Source organism: Sarcophilus harrisii, chromosome 6 (assembly GCF_902635505.1).
Source record: "Sarcophilus harrisii chromosome 6, mSarHar1.11, whole genome shotgun sequence".
Classification (NCBI taxonomy): domain Eukaryota; kingdom Metazoa; phylum Chordata; class Mammalia; order Dasyuromorphia; family Dasyuridae; genus Sarcophilus; species Sarcophilus harrisii.
In genome coordinates, this window is record NC_045431.1 from 88,440,930 (window position 1) to 88,465,089 (window position 24,160).

The following is a 24,160-nucleotide window of genomic DNA, read 5'->3' on the forward strand; positions in this document are numbered from 1 at the left end:
TGTCCTTTCAAAGAAGTCTCTTTAACCTCCCAGTTTTCTTATATTTAAGGTGTGAAAATTAGAGTAGAGAATTTTTGAGGTGATTTCCATTTCCAAAGACTCCTCTAATAAATTTGTTATTGGATGTTATTGAAACAGTGCTTTAAAGTAAGGAAAATTCATTGTAAACTAAAATCTATTAGGAAAGCTTCAGAAAAGGATGGTATTGATCTGGCCATCTGTGTCTGATTTAAACATTAGAAACAGATTATTTGGTAATAAAAGGAAAAAAAAGTTTTTGTTAAATGATCTCCTCTGTTTAGTTAGTATCATTTCCACTCCTTTTCCAACCAATGCTAAACTTCTAGAAAAAAATAATTTATACCTAAAGCTTCTACTTCCTCATTATGTATACTCTCTTCAACCCTGCAAAGTGGAAGTAAGTTTTCCTTGGGTCTGTCCTCTGCCTGCCCCTTCTGTCTGAATAATTTTATTCCCCCAAATGGCTTTAAGTAGCCTCTATAGTCAGGAGACACCTAAACTGACCTCTCTAGTTCTGAACTCTCTACTGACCTCAGATTTGTATTTCTAAATACCTATAAGACTTATTTTCCACTTGAGTGTCTGATTGGCACCTCAAATTCACTGTTTAAGCACAAGATCATTATATTTTCTCCTAAACCTCTTCCTCCTTTTGTCTTCATTGCTTATATTACAGTAACCCCTTTCTAGTCTGACAAATTCCTAAGTTTGCATCCTCATCTCCATTTGATCACCGGTTCCTTCCAATTATATATATATATATATATATATATATATATATATATATATATATATATGTGTGTGTGTGTGTGTGTGTGTGTGTACACACATACACATATAACATAATCACTCTAATATAAGCCCTAGATTGCAATAGCCTCTATTTTTTCACATATGTGATCTGTCTTTCAAAGTAAACTCATAAAGACCTTTCTTACTCACAGATATATCCATGTTACTCTCCTACACAGGAACATGAAGGCTGGGCATTAGTGATAACTCCTGTAAAGCTTTCCCTGATATCCTCCTAGCCAAGCCTCCCATTCTTTTATTCAGCTTAGATTGTATTTATTTATTTCTGTACATGCCATGCTCTGTCATCAGTACACAAGCTTTGCGAAGCTAAATAATATTTTGTGTTTTTGTTTTTGCTCTCCCTTATTTAGTGTAGCATTTGTGCTTTTGTTGTTGGCTATTGTTCAGTCATTCTTCAGTTGCATTTAAGTCTTTGTGATCCCATTTAAAATTTTCTTGGTAGAGATACTGGATTGATTTACTATTTCCCTCTCCAGTTAGTTTTATAGATGAAGTACTGAAGCAAATAAAGCAAATATGTCTGGTCATAAAGCTAGTTGTTGTCTGAGGCTGGATTTAAACTCAGGAAAATGAGTCCTCCTGAACTCTGGACCAGCACCCTATCCACTACATCCCCTAGCTACCCATTGTACATAATCAGTGTTCAATAAAGTTTTCTGAGTTCAATGAATTTCTCTCTTCAGAGTTCAGCAACATACTAATTTATTTTCTATTTTTAAAACCTGTATTTAAGGCAGAAAGCAATACTTTCTGCTAATACCTGTTTATGGACTAAGAAAAGCCTTTTATTTCTAGATCATTTGATCACAATCTAATGAATTTTTAGAATTTTGAGTAATCAGTTCCATTCACTCACTCTATATTCATCTCTGAGATGCTAACAATTAACTGAGGAGGATTGTGATAGGTGAGGAAAAGGAATAGGATAGATTCAGATTCCCAAAAGTATTTCCACAAACAGTAAGAAAAAGTTTACCATTTTCCCCATGAGAGGAAGTGAAAAATAATTATATTTCCTTTGGGAAATTGACATGTAAATTTAAAGTTCATTGTTGTCTTTGATTGCCAGGACAATTACAGTGCTTAAAACATAATGGGTTCTTAACAAATGACTAGTAATTGATTAATAGAATTATAGATGCAAAGTTGAGCTCTTATTTCACAAATGAGGAAACAGATCCAAAAAGAAAAAGTGACTTACAGGGCAGCTAGATGGATAGAGCACCAGACCTGAAGTTAGGAGGACCTGAGTTCAACTCCAACTTCAGATACTTAAAACTTCCTAGCTGTGTGACCCTGGGCAAGTCACTTAAACCCAATTGCCTCAGCATAAAATAAAGAAAAAAAAAAGGTGATTTACTTCAAATCACACAGATATAAATGTTATGGGTGAGTGTGGATCTGACTTCTCAATCTCCAGTCATCATTTGACTATATTACATTGTTTGAATATCTGTTGTTGGATTTATTTTATTTTTTATTTTATTTATGAGGGAATTATGTGGAATATGCAATCTCCTTATAAATTAGGCAAATTTGGATTAAAACTATTTCTCTGCTGAGCTTATGTATAACAATATAATTTTATTTTAATAACTTCCATGTTAGTCATGGCTCAAGTAATAGACTATCTTGAAAATAGTTGAATAGTTTTGTACAGATTCTATTTTAATCAAACAAAGCAGAACAATCTATGACTTAAAAACACATTATTTAACAGAAATCTCCTTTTTAAAATATCAGTTATATTATAAATGTTTGGGGCTACATATGCACATAGGACAACTAGGTGAAAGAATGGATAAGATTATCAGGACTAGATTCAGACTTATCTTTCTGAGTTCAAATATAGTCTCAAATAGTTCCTACTTGTGTAAACCTAAGCAAGTTACTTAACCTTGTTTGCCTCAGTTTCCTCATTTGTAAAATAAGCTAGAGAAGGAAATGGCAAATTGCTTTGTTATCACTGCCAAGAAACCCCAACTGAAGTTACAAGTAGTCATACATAAATGAAAAACCAAATAAATAATAGTAAAAGCATATGTCCATAGGGTACTTCAAAAGTCTTAATTTGAGTTTCAGCTATTAAATGTTTAATAGCTTTTAACTATTGGAATTTTCTGTACATAGATACAGATGAGTTATAAAAACAAAAGATTTTATAGCAAATTCAGAGAATCATGAGTTAGTTTATGAACTACAACAATAACATTTTAGCTTTTTTGGGGAAAATTGATAATTCACGAATGAAAGGAATCATAACAATTCCCAGTCTATCCGTCATCTTTTTTTTTTTTAACATAGTAGACATATAATGATTAAATTGAATTGATCAAGTTAGAATCCTATTATTTTCTACACTGAGCTCTGAAAGCTCTAAATCAAAGTTTATATATTCTTTCAATATCAATGTCACATTTTAAAATACATGTCAAATTTTGATTAAAATAACTTATATAGCATGATGAAATAATTATTGCAGAAATGCATAGTATTCTCTCTCTGCCACTGATTTCTCTTTTAGTAGAAAAATTACCACTTTTGTATACACATCAAATATTCTTAACACCTACTATGGGCCAAAGATAAATTCTCTTTATTTTGTTGCTGTCAGATGTAATATATAATTAATACTGAAGTACCACTTCTGCTCATTGTGATAGATGCTTCTGTTTTAGTGACATTTTTGATACAATAAAACAATTTGGATATTGCTTCAAGCTCATTAAAATAGAATTTTAACCATATAGAGCACATTATCCACTTAATTAACTATACCTAGATATATTGGGAAACTAGTGATGCATTTCAATTCAGTGAAATTATTTCCTAAAGCTAAAAATGTTTTTTTTTTCCTCTCTCTCTTTTGACAAATTGAAAGGAATGGAAAGGTCAGATCTTCACTTTGTTACCATCATCTTGCCCTTATATTTTCCTTGTCACTTCTACCATAATGAATCCTTACCTATTTTTATCATGTTAATTAGAAGCAGATTTTTTCAATTTATATAATCTAATAACATGGCTTTAATTACATATGTTAATGCAGACATTGCCCATACAGAAACCATATTCTATAGCTCAGTTCTACATTTTTGCCTTTATAAATCATTTTGATATATGGCCATATAGAAGGGTAATAAAAATGATTTTGCCAACAAATCATTCCAATTCACCATCTGAATATAGATCCTCTATCACTTACCCCAGTTTAGCTACATGGACAATGGAGATCTGTCACAAGAATTTATACTTTATTAAAGTGTAATTATTAAGACATTGTGATGATGAAGAGAGGGAAATAGATTTGACTTCAGAGTACATGATTTCAAATATTGATTCTACCAACTATATGACTGTGAAAAAACAAAGTGAAAAAAGTAATCTTTGGAAAACAGTTTTCTTTCATGAGGATGTTTATTGCAATAGATGATCTTTTTTTTCCCCACTAAATGATCCTGAGACCCCTTCCAATTCTAGATACTATAAGTCTGATATCGACATAATAGGTACTTAGTCCATGGATACAAGCTATAATCCTGTTTTAATATTGTTTTGAAATCTTTCCTAACCAAAAATATCAACGTTCTGAAGCTAACTTGGAGAAAATAAATTTTAATGGATAACAATCATCTGGTTCTTCTTTAACTTGATAGAATCTCTTTTAATAATCCTAGTGTCTACCATATTTACTTGAATAAAGTAAATGCATAATAAATGTTTGTTGAATACAATTCAGTGAATTGTGTTCTTACCATTTTAGAATATCATAACCAGTCATATTATCACCGATGGCAAAGGATCTCTTAACTTGTCTTTTATTATTATTAAAAGTACTGCACTTAATCATTTGTTTCAATGATTTTTCTATGATTGTTTTTACTTTTCAAGATATGCTTATATTTTCATGAGGGCAAGACTACCTCTGTCTCTAAAATGTTATTTCCCTGAGCTTTTCACTGTTTCCTTGGGGAAATCCTGGCTAGAAATATTTTGATACCTCATTTTAAGATCACTTTAGTTTTCCTCTAAAAAATTTATAAACTCTATATCATTATTCTTGTTAGGAAAAAAACATTTATGATAATTCGCATTTACATAGTATACTAAGATGTACAAAGTATGATATGAGTTATTTGATTTCATACTTAGACTTTATGAAACTATTATTTCATTGGTGTAGGTATTTTTTTCTACTGGCAAAGATTGTGCTTTGGATGTTATGGTATAGTAGTAGTAAATTCAAATAGAAATGGGGGCCACTAATTTACATATAAGCAACTTTTTGTGTTATATTTTGATTTAATTTTAAAATGATTTATATTTTATTGAATTTTTTACATATTGCATATATGGGGGACATTATGTGTAACCCAAAGGATGTCAGTAAGCCAACAGCAAGGCCCACTTCAACAAACCATATCAGAGAGGTAGAAGAACAAGTGAGAAAAGAAATGAGAGTAATGCATGAGAATTAAAAAAAAAAGTGACAGCTCCAAAAATTAAAACCACTACTTAAAAAGTAGAATTGGTCAAATTGAAAAGGAACTACAACAATCCACTGAAGAAAACAACTTCCTTAAAAGTACAATTGACCAAGGGAAAAGGAAATACAAAAGCTAAGTAGGCAAACAATTCTTTAAATGTTAGAATGGGCACATGAAAGCTAATAACTCTAAGAAACACCATGAGTCAATCAAAATTTCAAAAAATTGAAAAAAATAGAAGAAAATTTAAAAACCTCATTAGGAAAAAACAAAACAAAACTGTTGACCAGAAAAATAGATTGAGAAGGGACAATATCCGAAACAAAATTACCTGAAAGTCAAAATCAAAAGAAGAACCTCGACAGCATTTTAAAGAAATTATCAAGAAAAATTGTCCTGATATTCTGGAACCAGGGGGCAAAATGGCATTAAAAGAATCTGCCAATTATCTTTGGGGGAAAAAAGATCCCAAAATAAGAATTCTAAGGAATATTATAGCCAAATTACATAATTATCAGATCAAAGAAAAAAAGGCAGCAAATGTCCAGAAAGAAAAAAAAAATCAAATACTGACAGAGCTACATTCAGTATTATGCAGGATTTAGCATCTGCAATATTAAAGAATTGGAGGTTATAGAAGGCAAATTCTGGAAGGCAGGAGCTAGGACTATAATGAAGAATCACCTACCCAGTGAAATTATGCATAAGACTGAAAGGGAAAAGTCAGTCAAAGAAATAAAAGGATTTCAAGCTTTTATAAAGAGAAGATTAGAAGGCAACACAAGAGCAAATGGACCTCTGCTATTAAGACACAAAGCCAAAGAAGGGAAACGAAAGCATAAGGGATTCAATGGAGCTGAATTATTTACATTCTTCCATGGGAACATGATACTTGGAGCTGTTAAAAATTGTACCACTAATAATACAACCAGAAGGAATTTACAAAAAGACAGAGGGTATGGGTTTACAGTGAACTTAAGGGAATGACTAAAAAAAATAATTAAGGGATTAGAAAGAAGAGTACACAGGATACAGAAGGAAGGGAGAGAGGTAGAATGGGGTAAATTATTTTACATGAAGAGACACAGAAGACTTAAGAGGAAGATACAGGGTAAGTGATTGTATCACTTAAATTCTCATCAATATTGGTTCAAAGAGAGAATAATACATACAATCAACTGAATACAGAAATCTTTGTTACTGTATAGGACAGTAAAGGGAGGAGTTTAACTAAAGGTTGCAGAGTCTGTTGAGGAACAGGGAAAAGAAAGGATAGACCTGAATAGGTGGTAGAGATAAAACATAGGTAAAAAGGGAAAGATTGAAAGGAAAGCGAGGACAAAAGGGAAGAAAGATAGGATGGAGGGAAATACAAAGTTAAGTCATAACTGTGAATGTGAATTGGATGAACTCTCCCATAAAATAGAAGCAGATAGCAGAATGATTAAAAATCAGAATTCTACAATATATTGTCTATAAGAAACAAACTTAAAGCAGAGACATAGATCCAGAAGAAAAGTAAACAGCTGGAAATCAATTATACTTAAGCTGAAATAAATAATCAGAGATATCAATCCTGATCTCAGAAAAAAAGCTAAGCAAAAATAGACTTAATTTAAAAAGATAAGGAAGAAAACTGTCTTACTAAAAAGTGTGATAGACAAGGAAGCAATATCAATACTAAATACATATGTACATACATACACATATACATATATGTGTATTTATATGAATATATATGCACCAAGCCAAATAGCATCCAAATTATTAAAGATGATAAATGAATTATGGGTTCATCATCAAACAAGAGATAGGAACCATTAATGTATATAAAATAGATAATTTTCAATGTTTGTAGCTGCTTTTTGTAGTAGCAAAGAATTGGAAAATGAGCACATTCATCAGTTGGGGAATGGCTGAATAAATTATATTATATGAAGGTAATGGACTACTATTGTATAAAAATGATGAGCAAGCTAAAGGCCTGGAAAGATTTACATGAACTGATGCTGAGTGAAATAAGCAGAAATAGCAACATTTTGTATGCAATAACAGCAAGAATGTGAGATGATCAACTGTGAAAGACTTGATTTTTCTCAGTGTTTCTATAATCCTAGCAATCCCAATAGATTTTGGACAGAAAATGCTATTTCCATTCAGAAAAAGAACTAAGGAGACTGAATGTAAATCAACACATGCAATATTCACTTCTTTTTTCTGTTTTTTTTTAAATCTGTCCCATTGTTTTTCCCTTTTGCTCTGATTTATCTCTTCCGACATGATTCATAAAGCATTGTGTATTAAAAATAAACAAATTTCCTAGGAAATGGATATTTTTTCTTATATTAAATATCATTTGCATGAACAAAACTAATTCAAACAAGATTAGAAGAAAAGCCAAGGAACAATCCTCAGAGCAAATGTCTCTGATAAAAATCTCATTTTTTAAATATATAGGGAACTGAGTCACTTTCAGAAGAATATAAGCCATTCTTCAATTGATAAATGATCAAAGAATATGAACAGGAACTTTTTGGATGAAGAAATCAAAGCTGTCTATAGGCATATGAATGAATGTTCTAAATCACCTTTAGAGAAATGCAAATTAAAACAACTCAGAACTTTCACCCCACACATATTAGAATGGCCAATATGACAGCAAAAAGGAAAATAGAAATGTTGGAGAGGATACAGGAAAAATGGAAGACTAATGCACTCACTCTTAGTGTAATTGTGAACTGATCCAAACATCATGGAGAGATATTTGGATTTATACTCAAATGGCAATCAAACTATGCATACCCTTTGATCCAGTAATACCATTATTAGATATATATCCCAAAGAGATCATAAAAGAGGGGAAAAAGATCTACATATGCCAAAAATGTTTATAGTACAGCTTTTCATAGTGGCAAAATTTTGGAAGTTCAGGGGAAGTTCATCAATTGAGGAATGACTGAATAAGCTGTAATACATGAATGTCATCAAATACTATTAATAGTATAAGAAATGATGAAGCAGATTTCAGAAAAAACAGGTAAGACTTGTATGAACGGATGCAAATTAAAAAAAAGCAGAACCAGGAAAACATTGTATACCATACTGGCAACAATGTATGATAATTAACTTTGAATGACAGTCCTTTTCAACAACACAGTGATCTAAGACAAGTGTAAAAAAATTCATGAAGGAAAATGCTATCCATGCCTAAAGATGTGATGGACTCAGTACAGATCAAAGAATACTTTTCTCACTGTATTCTTTTTCATGTTTTTTTTTTTCCTTTTAATCTGTTTCTTCGTTCATAAATGTCACTAATATGGAAATACGTTTTACACAATATCACATGTATAACCTATATCAAATTGTTTACCATTTTTGGCTGAGGAGAGGAAAGGGAGAAAAAGAGAAACATTTGGATCTCAAAATCTTTTACAAATGAATGCTAAAAATTGTCTTGGCATGTAATTGGAAAAAATATATTTTTTAAAAAAAACGTTGTATGTATGTATATACAGCCAGCCAACAGACAATGTGTTTGATACTGTTGCTTTTGTACAATGTCTTCAGGGGTTACTTCAAAATAAAACAAAGAAACACGAGTGTTCACACACCTGACATGGAAACTGTGAAATTAGCAAGACTGTTGCTTAGATGGGCCTAAATTCAAAGATTTTTCAGTGGACCAAGGAGGGGGTATATTGATCATTTTCTCTAAACTTTTTTTCTGGCTTATACTCTTAAGGTATCCAAAGAGATGGACACTCTTTTGATTTCCCACAATTCCATCAAAAATCTTCTTTTATGTTTGTACCCTCCTATCCTGCAACCTTTCCCACAATTTACCCTCTGTCTATAATCTCCACAACTTTTAGTTAATCAATTCCTTTCTGTTCTCTTACTCTTACAAAAAAAAAAAAAAAAAAAAAAAAAAAAAAGAATTATATACCAGATGCAGAGTAACAATAAATCAGTTCACAGAAGAAAATAGCTAGAATTCCCAAGAAAATGATTTTTTAAAAATTAACACTAGATAACTATAATATTTAGAGTAGTCTGAAGAATTCTTCAGCCCCATCAGCCTCCAGGCTTTGACCCAAAGTACAATAAATTCACAGGCTAGAGGGGTATTTAGACCTATGACAAAACCTCTTCTGCTGCAGTGACTGCTATATGACCATTCTCACTCATCACCCATCTCTCAAGCAGAAACTGTTCAGATTTAGCAGAACTGTAATTCTGATTTAGCAGTGAATTGCAGAGGGTACCATTGTATGCAGTTACATCAGGCCTGGGAGGGGGAAAGGCACTAAAATTTACCTGGAACCAGCCTTTATAAAGGGTTACTCAAGGTTTAATTAGGAAATATGTTATCTTCCAATAAGAAGATTCTAAAGCAGCCTCTTCGTCTGATTTCAAGGATTGGCTTATTAGCAAGGGCCCAGAAGGAAGGACCAGAAAGTGATTGATGGGTTAATATAGATAAAAGGGCAATGCATCAAAGATATCAATAGAAATGTTTTCAATTAAAACTAAGTGCACAAGCAGATAAATAAAAAAATAGAAACTTAAAAACAGAAAGTAAAATTATCAAACATAATACAAAGAAATTAACAAATTTAATATTAACAAATATTATATAATATGAAGATAAATAAGCCAGTAATGCTTAAAAGTCAGAGTTCTCAAAGCTATTTTAGCTTGGTTGGAGCTTATGTTCCATTTACATAATTTTTATGACATAATAATCTTCTTCACAGGGAGGTGAGACATCAGAATTTGACTTTAATAGAAAGAATGTAATGGGTTAATTTTAAAAGTAGTCTTATTTAGACAGTTTTTTGAATAAGAATAATTTTTGAGTATTCTGGTATTATATTTACATGAGTTGAATGTATGTTTGTGTATACTACATATGGTTTTAGAGCATTTCAATTCAGAGTGGAAAAGAAAAAAAAAACAAAAAATCATCTAATCTAGGGGTTCTTAAACTTTTTTCACTCATGACTCCTTTTTGTCCAATAAATTTTACATGATCCCAGGTATATAGATATATAAAATAGCTATGCAAATCAAACATTTACTAACTGTAAATCATAATTCTATGACCCACATATTTAGTTATGTTATCCTATATGAGGTTGCAACCCACAGTTTAAGGAGTTTCAATATACTTTTAATTCACATGAAGAATTTTTTTTTTCAAATAACATTGTCAGTGGGATTATGTGGTCTCAGTTGTAATCCTTCAGTAGGAAGAAATTTAGTACTTTCTTGGTCAGCCCATTCTACTTATGGCAGTTTTCATTCCCAAATTGGATACTCTGTAGATTTTACTCATTGCTTCCAAATGGTGTTTTCATTTAGAGCCAAATTAAAAACAGCATACCTCATTATGGTACTTACCTCATATGGGTGATGATGAGAGTTGTAGAAGGAATAAAAAAGTCATCAACTCTGTCAAATTGCTTCCCAACTGGCTGGGTGTGTATTGTGTGGTGAGAAATACTGCCGCTGGCCTGTGTTATTACCTATATAATAAGGAACATGAGTAAGAACTCTTTGGGCTCATGTACTAAATTCATTAAAATTAAAATTAGATTCACACATTTTGAATAAAGACCTTAAAAATGACAGCAACAACAAGGCTTTTAAACAGTTATCTCATGCAATGCTTTTGAAATAATAGGCCTGGCAGTTCAATTCATGTACTAGAAAAAATGATGGAATAAATCTTTGACTAAAAAAGAGCTATTTCATATCATCAATTTAGTCAAATTGTTAGACTTTATAAGTGATGTGCAATTAAATATAATTTTTCATCGTAACTTCATATGCCACAATGGGTTTAGTGAAAGATGTAACAACAAATACTAGAACTTGATTAGTTGCCTTATCTCTCATGCTCCTCCAAAATACAAAGCCAAAAGAAGTAGCTGGAATTTTTCTTGCTTCCTTTAGCTACTCTTTGAGTTTTTTCCCCTCATGCTACCACTTCACAATCTGTTATCCTTTGAAGTTCATAACATTAATTTTATCTCTTATAACTGATTCTTATTGCTATCATCTACAGATCACTTTCATTATCTGGTCCAAATTCTTCAGTATCCCAACATCTTCCCTCATACTTGCTTTCATTTTTCACGTTGATAATGTTTAGAAACACTCTAGACTTATCAGACTTCTCATTTTTTAAAAATAATCTCAATCTATACTCTTAAATTATCCAAAGAAATGTACACTCTTTAGATTTCCTACCATTCCATCAGAAATCTTCCTTTATACTTTCAACTTCCCATCCTTCAACCTTTTCCACATTTACCCTCTGTCTATAGTCTCCACAACTTTTAGTTAATCAATTCTTTTCTGTTCTCTCAATCAATGACAACTTTAAAAAATTGAATTAAGACGGATCTTAGAGGCTCTCTAGTGAAACTTCTGTCATTTTACAAATGAGGAAAGTTAGCTTCAAAGAAGATAAGTGATTCACACAGTAAGTGGGTAGTGAGTAGCAAAGTCAGGATTTTACCTTGGCTCATTTGGCTGAAAATCTAATATTTTTTTCCATAATATAATGTTACTATACTCCAAATTCCAATTATTTAGTCCTTTCTTCTTCTGATTTTTCTTGTCCTAAAATCCTCAAACTTTGATTTATCCCAGTTTAGTAATGTCTCTTTAATCACCAAATATGATGTTGTCCTCTTCTTTCCTTCCCATCCTATCTTTGATTCTCCTTGATTTTTTTATATTTAGCACTTTTAACTATTTTATTATCATGTTTACTTTCTTCTTACTTAGTTTTATTAATATTGTTCTCTTCTGGTTCATGTCCCTGGCTAACTTTCAATGCATCATCCTCTCTTTATTTCCTTATTATTATGTCCACCTGTGTTACTTCTCCAAGCATACTAGCTTCAGTCCCATCCAAATAGTTGTTAAGTCTTATTGATTTTTATCTTCATAATACCTCTCATATTTGTCATTTCTCCCCAACTACTTTGCCAATATTCTAGCTCAAGTTCTTATTATCTTTTACATGGATTAATGTAACAGACCATGAATTTATTTTTCTAACTCCAGTCTTATGCTTCTCAAGTGATGGTGGGGAAACGGGGGAAAGAAGGGGAGGAGGGAGGAGGGAGGAGAAGTTTTCCAAAATACATGATTTCAAGCCTTGCCACCTGCTCAAAAATGTCCAGTCTATCCCAAATGTCTTTTGGACAAAGCATAAATACTTCAACCCAGCATTCGATTTGATTTCAATATCCCCTTCTCACAATCAAACTCTGACTCTGCATTATCATTGCAAACTCATTTATATTGCTTTTCTTATACGCTTTATAATTCAACCAACCTGATTGATTCTCATTGCTCCTTGAATTTTATATATATTATTTTTTTGCTTCTTGAATTTCCCCCATTTGTTTTAGCTGGAAGGTATTCCCTCAACATCTCTATTTTTTAAAATAAATTAGTACCCTACTTTTAGACAAACATAAAAATTTAGTGCCTAAAGCTGAGATGACAAAAGTGTGAGAAAAGTCAGAAAATCATATACTGATAATAAAAAGAGATATTTTCAATTTTTTCCCAATGGGAATATAAAAGATTATCTCAAATAAGTGAAATTCACCCAAATAGGTAAAGTTTTCCATCATTAGCCTAGAATTTAATATTCAGCAAACTACAACTGCAATTTTCATTTAAATTCCATCTCCCTTAATCCTCACATTTATTTAGCTCCTACATCATGTGGATTAAAGTTTTCTTTCCATTGTTTTCCCTTTCAGTTTCAATTGCAACACCACTGCTCAAATTTAAGTGTTTGTCATTTCACACCTGAACTACAGCAATGAGCTCCTAACTATGTGCCTATTCTTCCTCTCCACCCCCCCCCATTATCCCCAGCTCCCAAGACATTTCATTCTTCAAACAACTGTAAAATTAATGTTCTTAAAACACAACTCTCATCATATCATTCTTTCTACTCAGGACTATAAAGGTTCTTTTTTTGCTCCTTTAGGATAAAAAACAAATTCAGTTCAATTTAATAGCAGGAAATGAGATGGCTGGATAGCATTGGGGAATTGTAGAATTCTTTTACAAGTTTCAAGCTTCTCTGTGGTACAAAGTCCCATTTTAAACACCAATGTTCTTTTGGGAATGCTATACAATTGTAACTCATGGAATACTACATTCTCTGAACAATCCAAATCATAGGTAACCGAAAGGACAATGAGGAGACACATAATGTCTTAAATGGATAGAGCACATTGCACACAAGAAGCAGAATAATAATGTTATCCAAGAGATGTCTAACAAAAAGAGAAGGTGGACCAGAATAAAGCATAATGGAGAAAGCACATTATGGAGTGGTGTTCAGATAATGGTGGAAGACAGAGAAGAAAAGCCTGTGATCCATGTGGATGAATCCATTATGGAGGATTTTATACATACAACAAGAATCATACAGAAGGAGTGGTAAGATTATAATCTCCAACAGTGGCAGTATCCACTAAAACTACCCACATTGAAAAGATACAAATACATAGACACTACACATTTCATATATTATCTATAAAGCTAGATTTTAAATCTATGAGTTTGTCATTTTTTGCATTCTCAATAAAATTACATCCTATAAAAATACATCCTATACATCAATAAAATGATATCCTTTTAAAAAATAAATGATATAATATGGTGAGATAATCTCAGAAATTTTTAAACAAATTGAACATCACATAAAATATATTCTCTTTCCTTTGAATCACATAGATGAATAAGATAAGTACTTCAGAATACCCTAAGGGAAAATCAAACATTTTTCCTAGTGGTCTGGGCTGGGGGGGTTGAAATTATTCAAAATTGGTGGGATTAAGGTAAAATAAATGATCACTTTCTGCTACTCTTAGATACCATTTAGCACCAGGATACAGAGGCATTTACTGTACTTAACCTACTTTGTGGAGACAGTCTGACAAGGTAAAACAATGATTTAAAAAAAAAAAAAAATCAGTAGTATATGTCATAGAAAAAATAATAGAAACATATGTAGAATGTTTTCAGAAGATAAGCAATTTTAAAATTGTTTTAAATTTATTATATCAGGCTATTCGTTTGTAACAGATGTTCTTTTAAAATGGAAATGAAAATGCAATTTCTAGGAGTGAACACATTCTCACATATTAAGCACTTTTTCATATAGCTTGGTATATAGATGGTAAATGGAAGGCAGATAAGCATATTTCCTATTGCCTTGCAATGGTAAACATTTTGAAATATTAGGTGAAATCTTTATCTTTATCTAACCTCACTATCTATTGATAAACTATCTACCCTAAAGAAACTTCAATTGAATAATGAGCTAGTTGTCTTGGGGACTTTATTTCTATGTTATCAATTATTTCAAAGGGAAAAAAAATCCAATAAAGATATTTGCAATGAAGTAAAATAAATAAAAATTAAAGTTATTTGTACATTCTCTGTTGTATTCCTTTAATCAATAGATTCTTTGAACAATGGCCTTGGGTTAAACAATTTCGAGTTTAGAGAATAAAGATGAATAGCCAGATTAGAATCATCCTTGCAAAAATACTGGAAAAGGGCAGTGGGAAATGGTCTATAGCTGGACAGAAAATCAATCCTTCTTTGCTCCTGGAGGCAAGAAGATGTCAGTTCAAATCCATACTCCTCTATTTATTACTTGTCTGACTGGGCAAATCACTGAACCTCTCTGTCTGCCACATTATAAAATAATTATACTAATTAGCATCTGCCTCCTAGAATAGTTGTGTGAATAAAATGAAATAATATTTGTAAAGCAACTAGCATGGTGTCTGGCACATAGTGGGCATGCAAAAAACACAAGTTCCCTTCCATCTCCTTCCTCCCTAAAATCATTATTTTCATTATGTTATGCCACAGTTCTCAGTTTCTCTAATTATCCTGACCTGGCTCAGTTTCCCTGCTTCTCAGTCCTGCAAAATTTCCCCTCCCTCTTTATCAGAATATTTGATAAGGGTAAAAGATTTTATGTTTTAGAATATCAGAATGCCTCTCCCCATCACAAGCTATTAGAATATCAGATACCATCTTAATCAAGATGCCTCCCCAAGATGTCCGGGGTCCCTCCCCCTGGTTATGTCATCTCATCTCAGGAGGCTCACATCACTCTGTCAGAGTCCGGTTCCCGCTCTCAGCACCCTGACTCCACCCCCACCTCAGTTTTCCTTGAGTCTGAGCCACTTGTATATATGTCATTGAGAACTCTCATTGTTTGCTGGATTCTTGGAGATGATAGTCTCATTCAGCCTGGATTCATGGTCCCAGAAATCTCTCCCATTTACTAAATTTATTAAATACTCTCTAATCTTGCTCAGTTTCTCCAGCTTTACAATTAAACCCACTAATCATACTAACCTGTAATGTTGGTGAGGTCTTTTCCAGGCTTCCCCAGCTGAGCACCCATACCTGATCATGTGATTTGTCATAGTGCAATTTCACAGGGACAGGGTCTGTGCTAACTGCCTGTAATGAAACAAACAAAGAAACAAAAATCTTGGATTATTTTCAAAATTTAAAAAAAAAGTTAATTAAATGACATTTGAATAAGGTCTTCCAGCAGTCACATTTTAAAAATAAAAATGAAATAGGTATCTGATCAGCAAAATTGTTCTCTGATGAATTTAGACTCACCATACTTTTAATCAAACATTCATCTATGTTCCTTATTTGAACATAGCATAGCTATATACTCACTCAAAAAGTAATTAAATTGTGTGCCACACAAGAGCTCTTAAGAAACTCAAGAAAAAGTGGTTAATCAGTCAAGTGTTTACTTAGTCATCCTAGGTTTCTTTCACATAATGAATACAGGTGAGCTTCTTTGGCTGAACTTTAATCCTTTTGAAGAGGCAACGGAAATAATATATTTCAACAAAGCTTTCAATTTTCCAACAAATACTATCAGGATTTTGACAATCTATAGTGTTAGAAGCAAACAGTCTCTATTCCATAGCTCTATTAACATGTTTCCTAATTCAGTTCCATTAATGAGAAGACCATCATTCTAGAAAAGAAGATATTCCTTGATTTACACCCTGCTAAGCAGAGTAGATTTGTTTTTCAGTTAAGTTTATAATATGAGGCATTTAATTTAAAAACTGTAAAGAAATTACTACCATGAAGGTGTTATTTGAGTCACCCTAATTGTAAGCTACTATTTCTACAGGTTAATGCTGTCTTTTTTCATTAAAAGTAATTTCCTAAAACAGTTACTTCAATCTATTTTGTACTCACATAACATAAAACAAAATGTGTTCAATACAAACACAATCTTTAACCAGGATTAAAAGTATTTAGGGAAAAAGGAAGGTTGCACACCATCAGCAGATTCTTCATTTTCCAATTCACAATTTAAAACTTCTCAGTGGGATGAGTGAAGGATAATCAACAGGAATCAGAAATAATGGGAGAAGTGTATAATATGTTAGAAAAATGGATTATGGTGAAGAAAATATTTTTATGATTCTTTGTTGATTTTGAAAAAAAAAAGTAGCTAGTTCTTCCCCAAAATGGAAAGAAAAAAAATACCTCAAAATATGTTCCCTTAATATAAATATTAAGAAATGTGAAATAATATGATTTTGGAGGAATTTACATGTTACCTTTCCTTTTTTAGAGCATATTATTGGTTATTAAACATGTGAAAGGAAAGCAAGTCCCCAAACAAGGGAAATTAAATAATATATTCATTTAAAAATTACTTTTAGAAAATCTACTTAACCTTTCTTACTATACACAGAATGTCTTTGAATTTAAAATATTTATTCATTTCTATAATTTTATCCATGCATTGATCAATTAATTTAATTTCCTTGTTTTATAAGATCTGAGATATTCACAGGAAATCATTAATCTATTTTCTCAAGGCACAAAAAAAAATTATAGACATACAGTCAAAAGATCAAAGTTCATATCACAGATAACCTATTTAGCAATTGTGTGACATTCAGGGTCCTCTCTGTACAGCAATTCTATTTTCTGCAAAATTTCAATCAAAATTTGCTCCTCATTTCTCAAATATATAGAGAAGTAAGTCAAATTTATAAGAATACAAATCATTCACGAATTGATAAATGGTCAAAGGATATGAACAGGAAGTTTTTGTCTATTTATAGGTAGTTAAGGAAAAAAAGAAAAAAATCTATAGGCATATGAAAAACATTCTAATTCACTACTGTGCAAATATTTATTACCATTTGAAAGATGATAGAAAATTCTAAATGCTTTTTATTTATAGGCCCACACCCTCATCATTGATTTGCTGGAAACTTTATCAGTGACTGGGTGTGGGCTGGGTATTTACTCTAAATCTTAATTTTGAAGGTGAAGAATTGGGAGGATTATTGCTGGCTTCTCTATCTCAGAGGATAGAAAGGAATGTCACATCCATGGTATAGAATAAGACCTGATTTTAGTTTCCAACTTGATCTTGGCACCTGCAATCATGAAATCTACCCATAAGCTGCCAAGACTTTTATTGTAAGGGCTAGTTGAGCCAGAGGTCAGAGAGTTTCAACAAAACTGGCATCTATGACAAACCATCTGAGAAGCCTTGTTGTTACTGCTCAGTGTGACTCTTTGTGACTCTGTTTGCAGTTTTCTTGGCAAACATACTGAAGTAGTTTGCCATTTCCTCTTCAGTTATTTTTTGTAGATGAGGGCTGAGGCAGACAGAGTTAAGTGACTTGCGCAGGATCATACAGCTTAAATGCCTGAAGTGATTTGCAATCAGGTCTTCCTAACTCTGGAGCTGGTACTATCCACTGCACCTTCTAGCAGTCTTAGAGATCATCAGATCTAATCCTCTCTTTCCCAAAGTTGCAAACAGTCAGTAACATAGCCAATATTTGAACCCTGGGCTTCTCACTCCAAATCATATATTAATTCCAACTTTTTAATTTTTTAATGGTTTTGCTCCTCAAAATTAGAACTCATTTTAAGTGTTTTTATTGAAAAAATGTTTAACTTATTTTAAAAGATATCCCAATATTATGCATGAATATTAAAAAGCTATCAGTAAAATAATGCTTACTGACACATTACTTTACATATTAAGCATATATGTTCAATTAGTGTGTCTTCTAACTCTATTGGTTAGATTCAGTTTAGCTTATTAACTTCTTACATTTCTAGTCAGGAAGACCAGTCTTCAAATCCTGTCTCCAAAATTTATTAAATGTGTGACTGTGGACAAGTCACTGAACCAGTTACCTAAGTAATATGGAATTAATATTTGTAATATTATAAGTTGATAAAGTTGCCATTTGTTCAAAGGAAATGATTTATGGAAAGTACTTTTCAAACCCTAACACTCTATGGAAGTTAGTTGTTTTTTTGTTTTGTTTTGTTTTGTTTTTGTTTTTTGTTTGTTTGTTTGTTTAATTTAATCCTGCAAACAAAAAGTTATCCAAATGAATGAGAAAAACAAGAGAGAAATAATTCAAACTCAAATATGTAGATGATGGTGTTCTATCACCATCTACTTCTATGTAAAACTGCATCCTTTGTATAGGTGTGATGGTGATGATTTTGGCAACAAGGATGCTGATGGATCTCAAGTTTCAGTCTTGACATTATGGAATTGTGAGGCACAGCCTGCTTATCAGTGTGTCAAAGAGAACACCAGCTGGCTAATTAAGTGAGTCTAATTTAAACTAATGATGTAGATCCTCAAGATAATACACTAATGGCTGGCTGAGACTGCTGATGATACTTAAAATACTCCTGAGGTGTTACAATAGGTCTCTGCTGCATTCAGGCAGAACTTGCATTTGCTTCTTATAAGGGGAAATGAGGCCAGTTTTTTTCTGGTCCTCTCTTTTTTGAACAGAAAAAAAAAATCACGTGTGGAAAGTCTTTTTTCAGTTGATAATATATGGCAACACAATAAGTTACACTCATCCAATGAATAGGTAAGGCAGAAACTGGCCAATTTATAACAATTTATCTGAGTATTTGCTTTAATTTATTATTATTATTTTTTTTGGATTGGCAAGAGGAATAATTTCAACTTCACTACTGAAAACAAACATGCCGGCATGTCCTACAGAATAATATATTAACTGGAAGCTTCTTTTTTCTTAAATTGTTGAAAACAAATAGCACACCCTCATTCTAATAATAGCACAGCAGGTATTCTACTCATACTTTAATATGTTTGGAGGATAGTCATTCCTTTTAAAGATTCATGGACTAAAAACATGTTCCTATTCAAACAGTTATATCCATTTTATGTAAGAAAATGAGAGCATCACTTTTATACCATAGAAGTCACTATAAAACACTCTAAATGGACTTCTTAATTGTACTATCTCAAGATGAGGGGAAAGAAGACTTGGTAAATATTTTTAAAATCAGATTCTAATTATGTATTTTTCTAAATATTCAGTTTACATGAATTTTAGATCTCACTATTAGACATTATTCTAATCTTTTCTTACTGTAGCTAAGGAAACTGATAAAAAAAGAGGTTAAATGACCTACCTACGGTCACATATATTCTAATCAGCAAAATGAGGACTAATCATAGCCTTTGAGCATTCTATTAAATTAAAGTGCCTCATCTCACCTCAACTACATCAAATATTTTTCAAAGAACATATGTGTGTATGTATGTATGTATGATGAGAGAGACGAGAACAACAGCAACAAAAAGATGTAGAAGAGTGGGAGAGTGAAAGAAAGAGAGCAGAAAAGAGGGAAAAGAGAGAGAAGAAATAAAGAAAAAGAGAGACAGAGAGTAAGAGAATAAGGAGAGGGGGAGAAAGAAATGGAGAAACAAAGAAAACGAGACAATGATTGACTTAAAGATAGCCATGACACAGAGGTTAGAAAGTTAGTCTTAAAGTCAGGAATATGTGTTAAAATCAAATTTTAATACATATGTGTTTTTCCTATACCAATCAAATCACAGTTCCAACACAAAAATTAATTGGTATTTCTAACAGATTGTTTAAAATACTAAATTTAATAGATACTAAACTAAATGGTTATATCAGAACTTAAAGATATGGGGTCTTATTAGAAGCTCTAAAATTTGAATTGGTAGTCTGCAATAGAGTAAAGGGAAATTTAGAGAAGTTGTTGAATACTTGGTATTATGATAACTTTAAATTTTCAAATACCTTTCCTTCGTATGAAAAATAAAAGAAGAGAAATGAAAAGAGAATAAAAGCAAAAAGTAAAGGAAATCCCTTAAAATAACCTTAAAATTCTTGTATTTTTTTAAATAAAGAAAAATATTATTTTTTCCTCTGTTTCTACAATCTTCATATTTCTGTGATACTGAGAATAAAGTTTGAAGGCTTTGTATGTTAGTGCATAAAATTGATTCTCAATGGAAAACGAATCTTGAAGAGAAATTCAATTCTGTGATAAAATTAGATTTGAGAATAAATTTTAAGAAGCAAAACTTACCCTTAAGACACTACACTTGAGACCTAGAATTTATCTCATTGAGGGCAAGATCAGGATAAGGAAGAGTATGTGCTTTTCTATGCAAATTAGTAAATATATGGCAGTCATTGAGATGTGAAATGGAAGAAAGAGACCTTAAAGTTTTCTTGCTTAAATCTGATTTGACAATTGAAGAAACTGAGGTCAAAAAGGTGAAGTGACTAGCATAATATCATGTAGTAAATAGTTGATTTGAAATTTCCCTCAAAAGAAAATAATTTTTAAAGATATCATTTCATCACTAACATACAGCATAGGGTTTTACATTAAGGAGATGCTTGTTAAACCTTCCTATCTTTATGATAACTCTGTTCAAAACAAATTTTCATGCTATAAACCAAAATATATTTCTTATTCTTTGATTGATTGTGACAGTACCCAGCTCAAAAGTCCATAGTGGGGCCTTTATAAAGTTCAAATTCTTTTAAGTGTCAAATTCACTTATAATATGCCTTCCTCTTAACATTATATTCTTATTTTACGTCTTTTTATTTATACCAGGTTTCACCCAAACTGAATTTGTTCCTTAGCTCCTCATTTTCTTTATCTAAGACTTTTTTATTTGTTTCTGCCTGAAACAATTCAATTTTAACCTATTCAATTCCTGTTCATTTTTTTTAAATTTCCATTTCAAATGTCACCTCCTAGTATGACATAATAACTTAAGAAGTTACTTGAATTCTCCCAAACTAATCTTCAAATAACTATAATATAATACCTCAAAGAGAATTATGAAACAATAGAACCAACACACGCATAGAGTAAAACAACTTTAGAGCACAAGACATCTGACGTCAACAGGAAAAGTCTGTCTCTCTCTTGGAAAAAGGGAGCACAGTCTACAGAAGGCAGTAATCATGCAAACCAGCCACAGATACTGCCCCAGCAAACAAGGCCCCAGATCCCAGTGTAGGACATCTATGAGGCAGCAAGTCAGTTACCAAGTTCTGCAGTACTGACAGAGTAGGCCCGCAGAAAGTCCTGCACTTTTGGTGTGGCAGGTCTGCAGAGAAATCCAGTTTTTCAAGCATAAACTTGAGAACCCAGAATTTATCTCATTGTCCTGAATTTTTGGACAGTGCCACCTCCATCAAAAGACTGAAAAATGAGCAAAAAAAACCTTACTATTGAAAGTCACAATAAAGACAGAAAAGATCAAAATACAAACTCAGAATAGGACAACAATGTCTACATGCAAACCCTCAAAGAAAAAAATGAATTTGTGTGAGGCCTAAAAAGAACACTTAGAAGAGCTTGAAAAAGTATTTTAATGTAGATGTGAAACAATTTATTGAATAAACAACTGAAAATAAATTCAAGGGAGGCAATTTAAAAATTAATAGAGTTCCTGGAATCTATGATCAAAAAAAGAGAAATTATCAATGAAAACTGCCATAACATCTTAGAATGATAGAGTAAACAGAAACTGAAAGAATTTACTAATCACTTCCTAAAAGAGATTCTTAAATGAATACTCTCAGGAATATTATTACTCAATTGTAGAATTACCAAGATAAGGAGAAAATACTGCAAGCACCTAGAGAGAAACATTCAAATATCATAGGGTCACAGATTTATACAATTTTAGCAGCTTCTACATTAAAAGATCATGGGCTTGGAATGTGAAATCATGAAAGGCAAAAAAGTTAAGATTATAACCAAGAATTACCTATTCAGTGAAACTTATCATAATCCTTCTTGGAAGGTATACAACTAAAAATATAAAACTAGGAAAGCAACAAATTAAAAATCTCCAATTAAACCTCAACTTGGGAATCCTGAAAATCAAAGGAGATATGTATAATTGAAAATAAGTAAGCAATTGTATTTCTAAATAAAACTGGAAGCTAGTCATGTGAATAAAATACACATTAAACATTTAATTCATATATTATTTTACCAAAAAATTAAAGAAGTATTCATTACAATATTCTAAAAACTATTTGGTGAAAGCATAGAAAAAAAAACAGAAGTTCTATCAAATTCCTTTTATAACATAAAGATGGTGCTGATACATAAATCAAAAAGAGATTAAATTGAGAAAAAAATACTATAGATGAATTTCCCTAATGAATATTGATGCAAAAAGTACAATACTAACAGGATATTACAGTAATATATCAAAAAGTTCCTACCCTATGATCAGATGGGATTTATACCAGAAATGTAGTAAAACTATCAGCAACATTGACCACATCATATGATTATCTCAAGAAATGCAGAAAATTGCTTTGGACAAAATATAAAATCTATTCCTGTCAAAACCATTAAAGAACATAGGAATAAATGGAGTTTTCCTTAAAATGATAATAATATAGCTAAGGTCAGCAGCAAGCATCATTATAATGGGGATGAGTTAGAAGCCTTCATAGTAAGTCCAGGAGTGAAGGAAGGATGCACATTATCATAACTTTTATTTAATAATATGCTAAAAGTGTTAGGTATAGCACTAAGGAAAGGAAAAAAGAAATCAAAGCTATTTGAATAAATACCAAAAAAAGTATCATTCTTTGTAGATGATATGATATATTTACAGAAAATCCTAGAGAATCAACTAAACTAGTTGAAATAATTAATGATTTTACCAAAACTGCAATCCATAAAATAAAACTGCATACATCATCAAAAGCTTTATATATTCTCAACAAAGTCCAGCAGTAAGAGACAGAAAGAGAAATTCTATTTAAAATACCAATAGACAATATAAAATCCTTGGTATCATACCTGCTAAGACAAACTCAAGAAAAATATAAACATTACATTTTTCCTACAAATAAAATCAAATTTAAACAATTGGAAAAATATCAATTGCTCATGGTCAGAATGAACCATAAAAATGACCATTCTATATCTAAATTAATTTATTTATTCAGTGACATACCGATTATACTACCAAATTATTTTATAGAGCTAGAAACAATAACAAAATTCATCTAAAAGAAAAAAAATAAAAGTCAAGGTATCAAGGGAATTACATATATATGTATACAAATATATACACACACACACACATACATGTATGAATACACACATATAAAAACAGGTAGCTAAGCCATAGCAGATCTTAAAGTGTAGGCAGATCTTGGAGCAGTTCCTACAGGATGATGGCACAGCAGCATGTAGTCACTAGACTCCCAAAACAGTTATACTGAAAGCATCATAGAGTAGTGGGTGGTTGTACTCAACTAAGGGAGAAGCAGAAGGACCAGGAGTGCAAGCAGCAGCAACATCATGAGTCCAGGCAGAGGTGCTAGTAGAGGACCCAGAACTCCTGGCATCCCTGAATTCTCGGAATTGATCAGAGCACTGGG

The 24,160-nt window shown here is 31.8% G+C and overlaps 1 protein-coding gene across 5 annotated transcripts in view; it reads right to left on the reverse strand.

The window, feature by feature from the left end:
- FSTL5 (follistatin like 5) overlaps positions 1-24,160 on the reverse strand; it is a 933,164-nt gene that overhangs the window by 51,767 nt on the left and 857,237 nt on the right. For all 5 annotated transcript variants that reach the window (XM_031942878.1, XM_031942877.1, XM_031942880.1 and 2 more), the window contains 2 exons: positions 15,750-15,857; positions 10,731-10,855 (listed from right to left, as the gene is read on the reverse strand). In XM_031942878.1, coding sequence (XP_031798738.1) covers positions 10,731-10,855; positions 15,750-15,857 — 233 coding nt within the window. The remainder of the gene's footprint in view (positions 1-10,730; positions 10,856-15,749; positions 15,858-24,160) is intronic.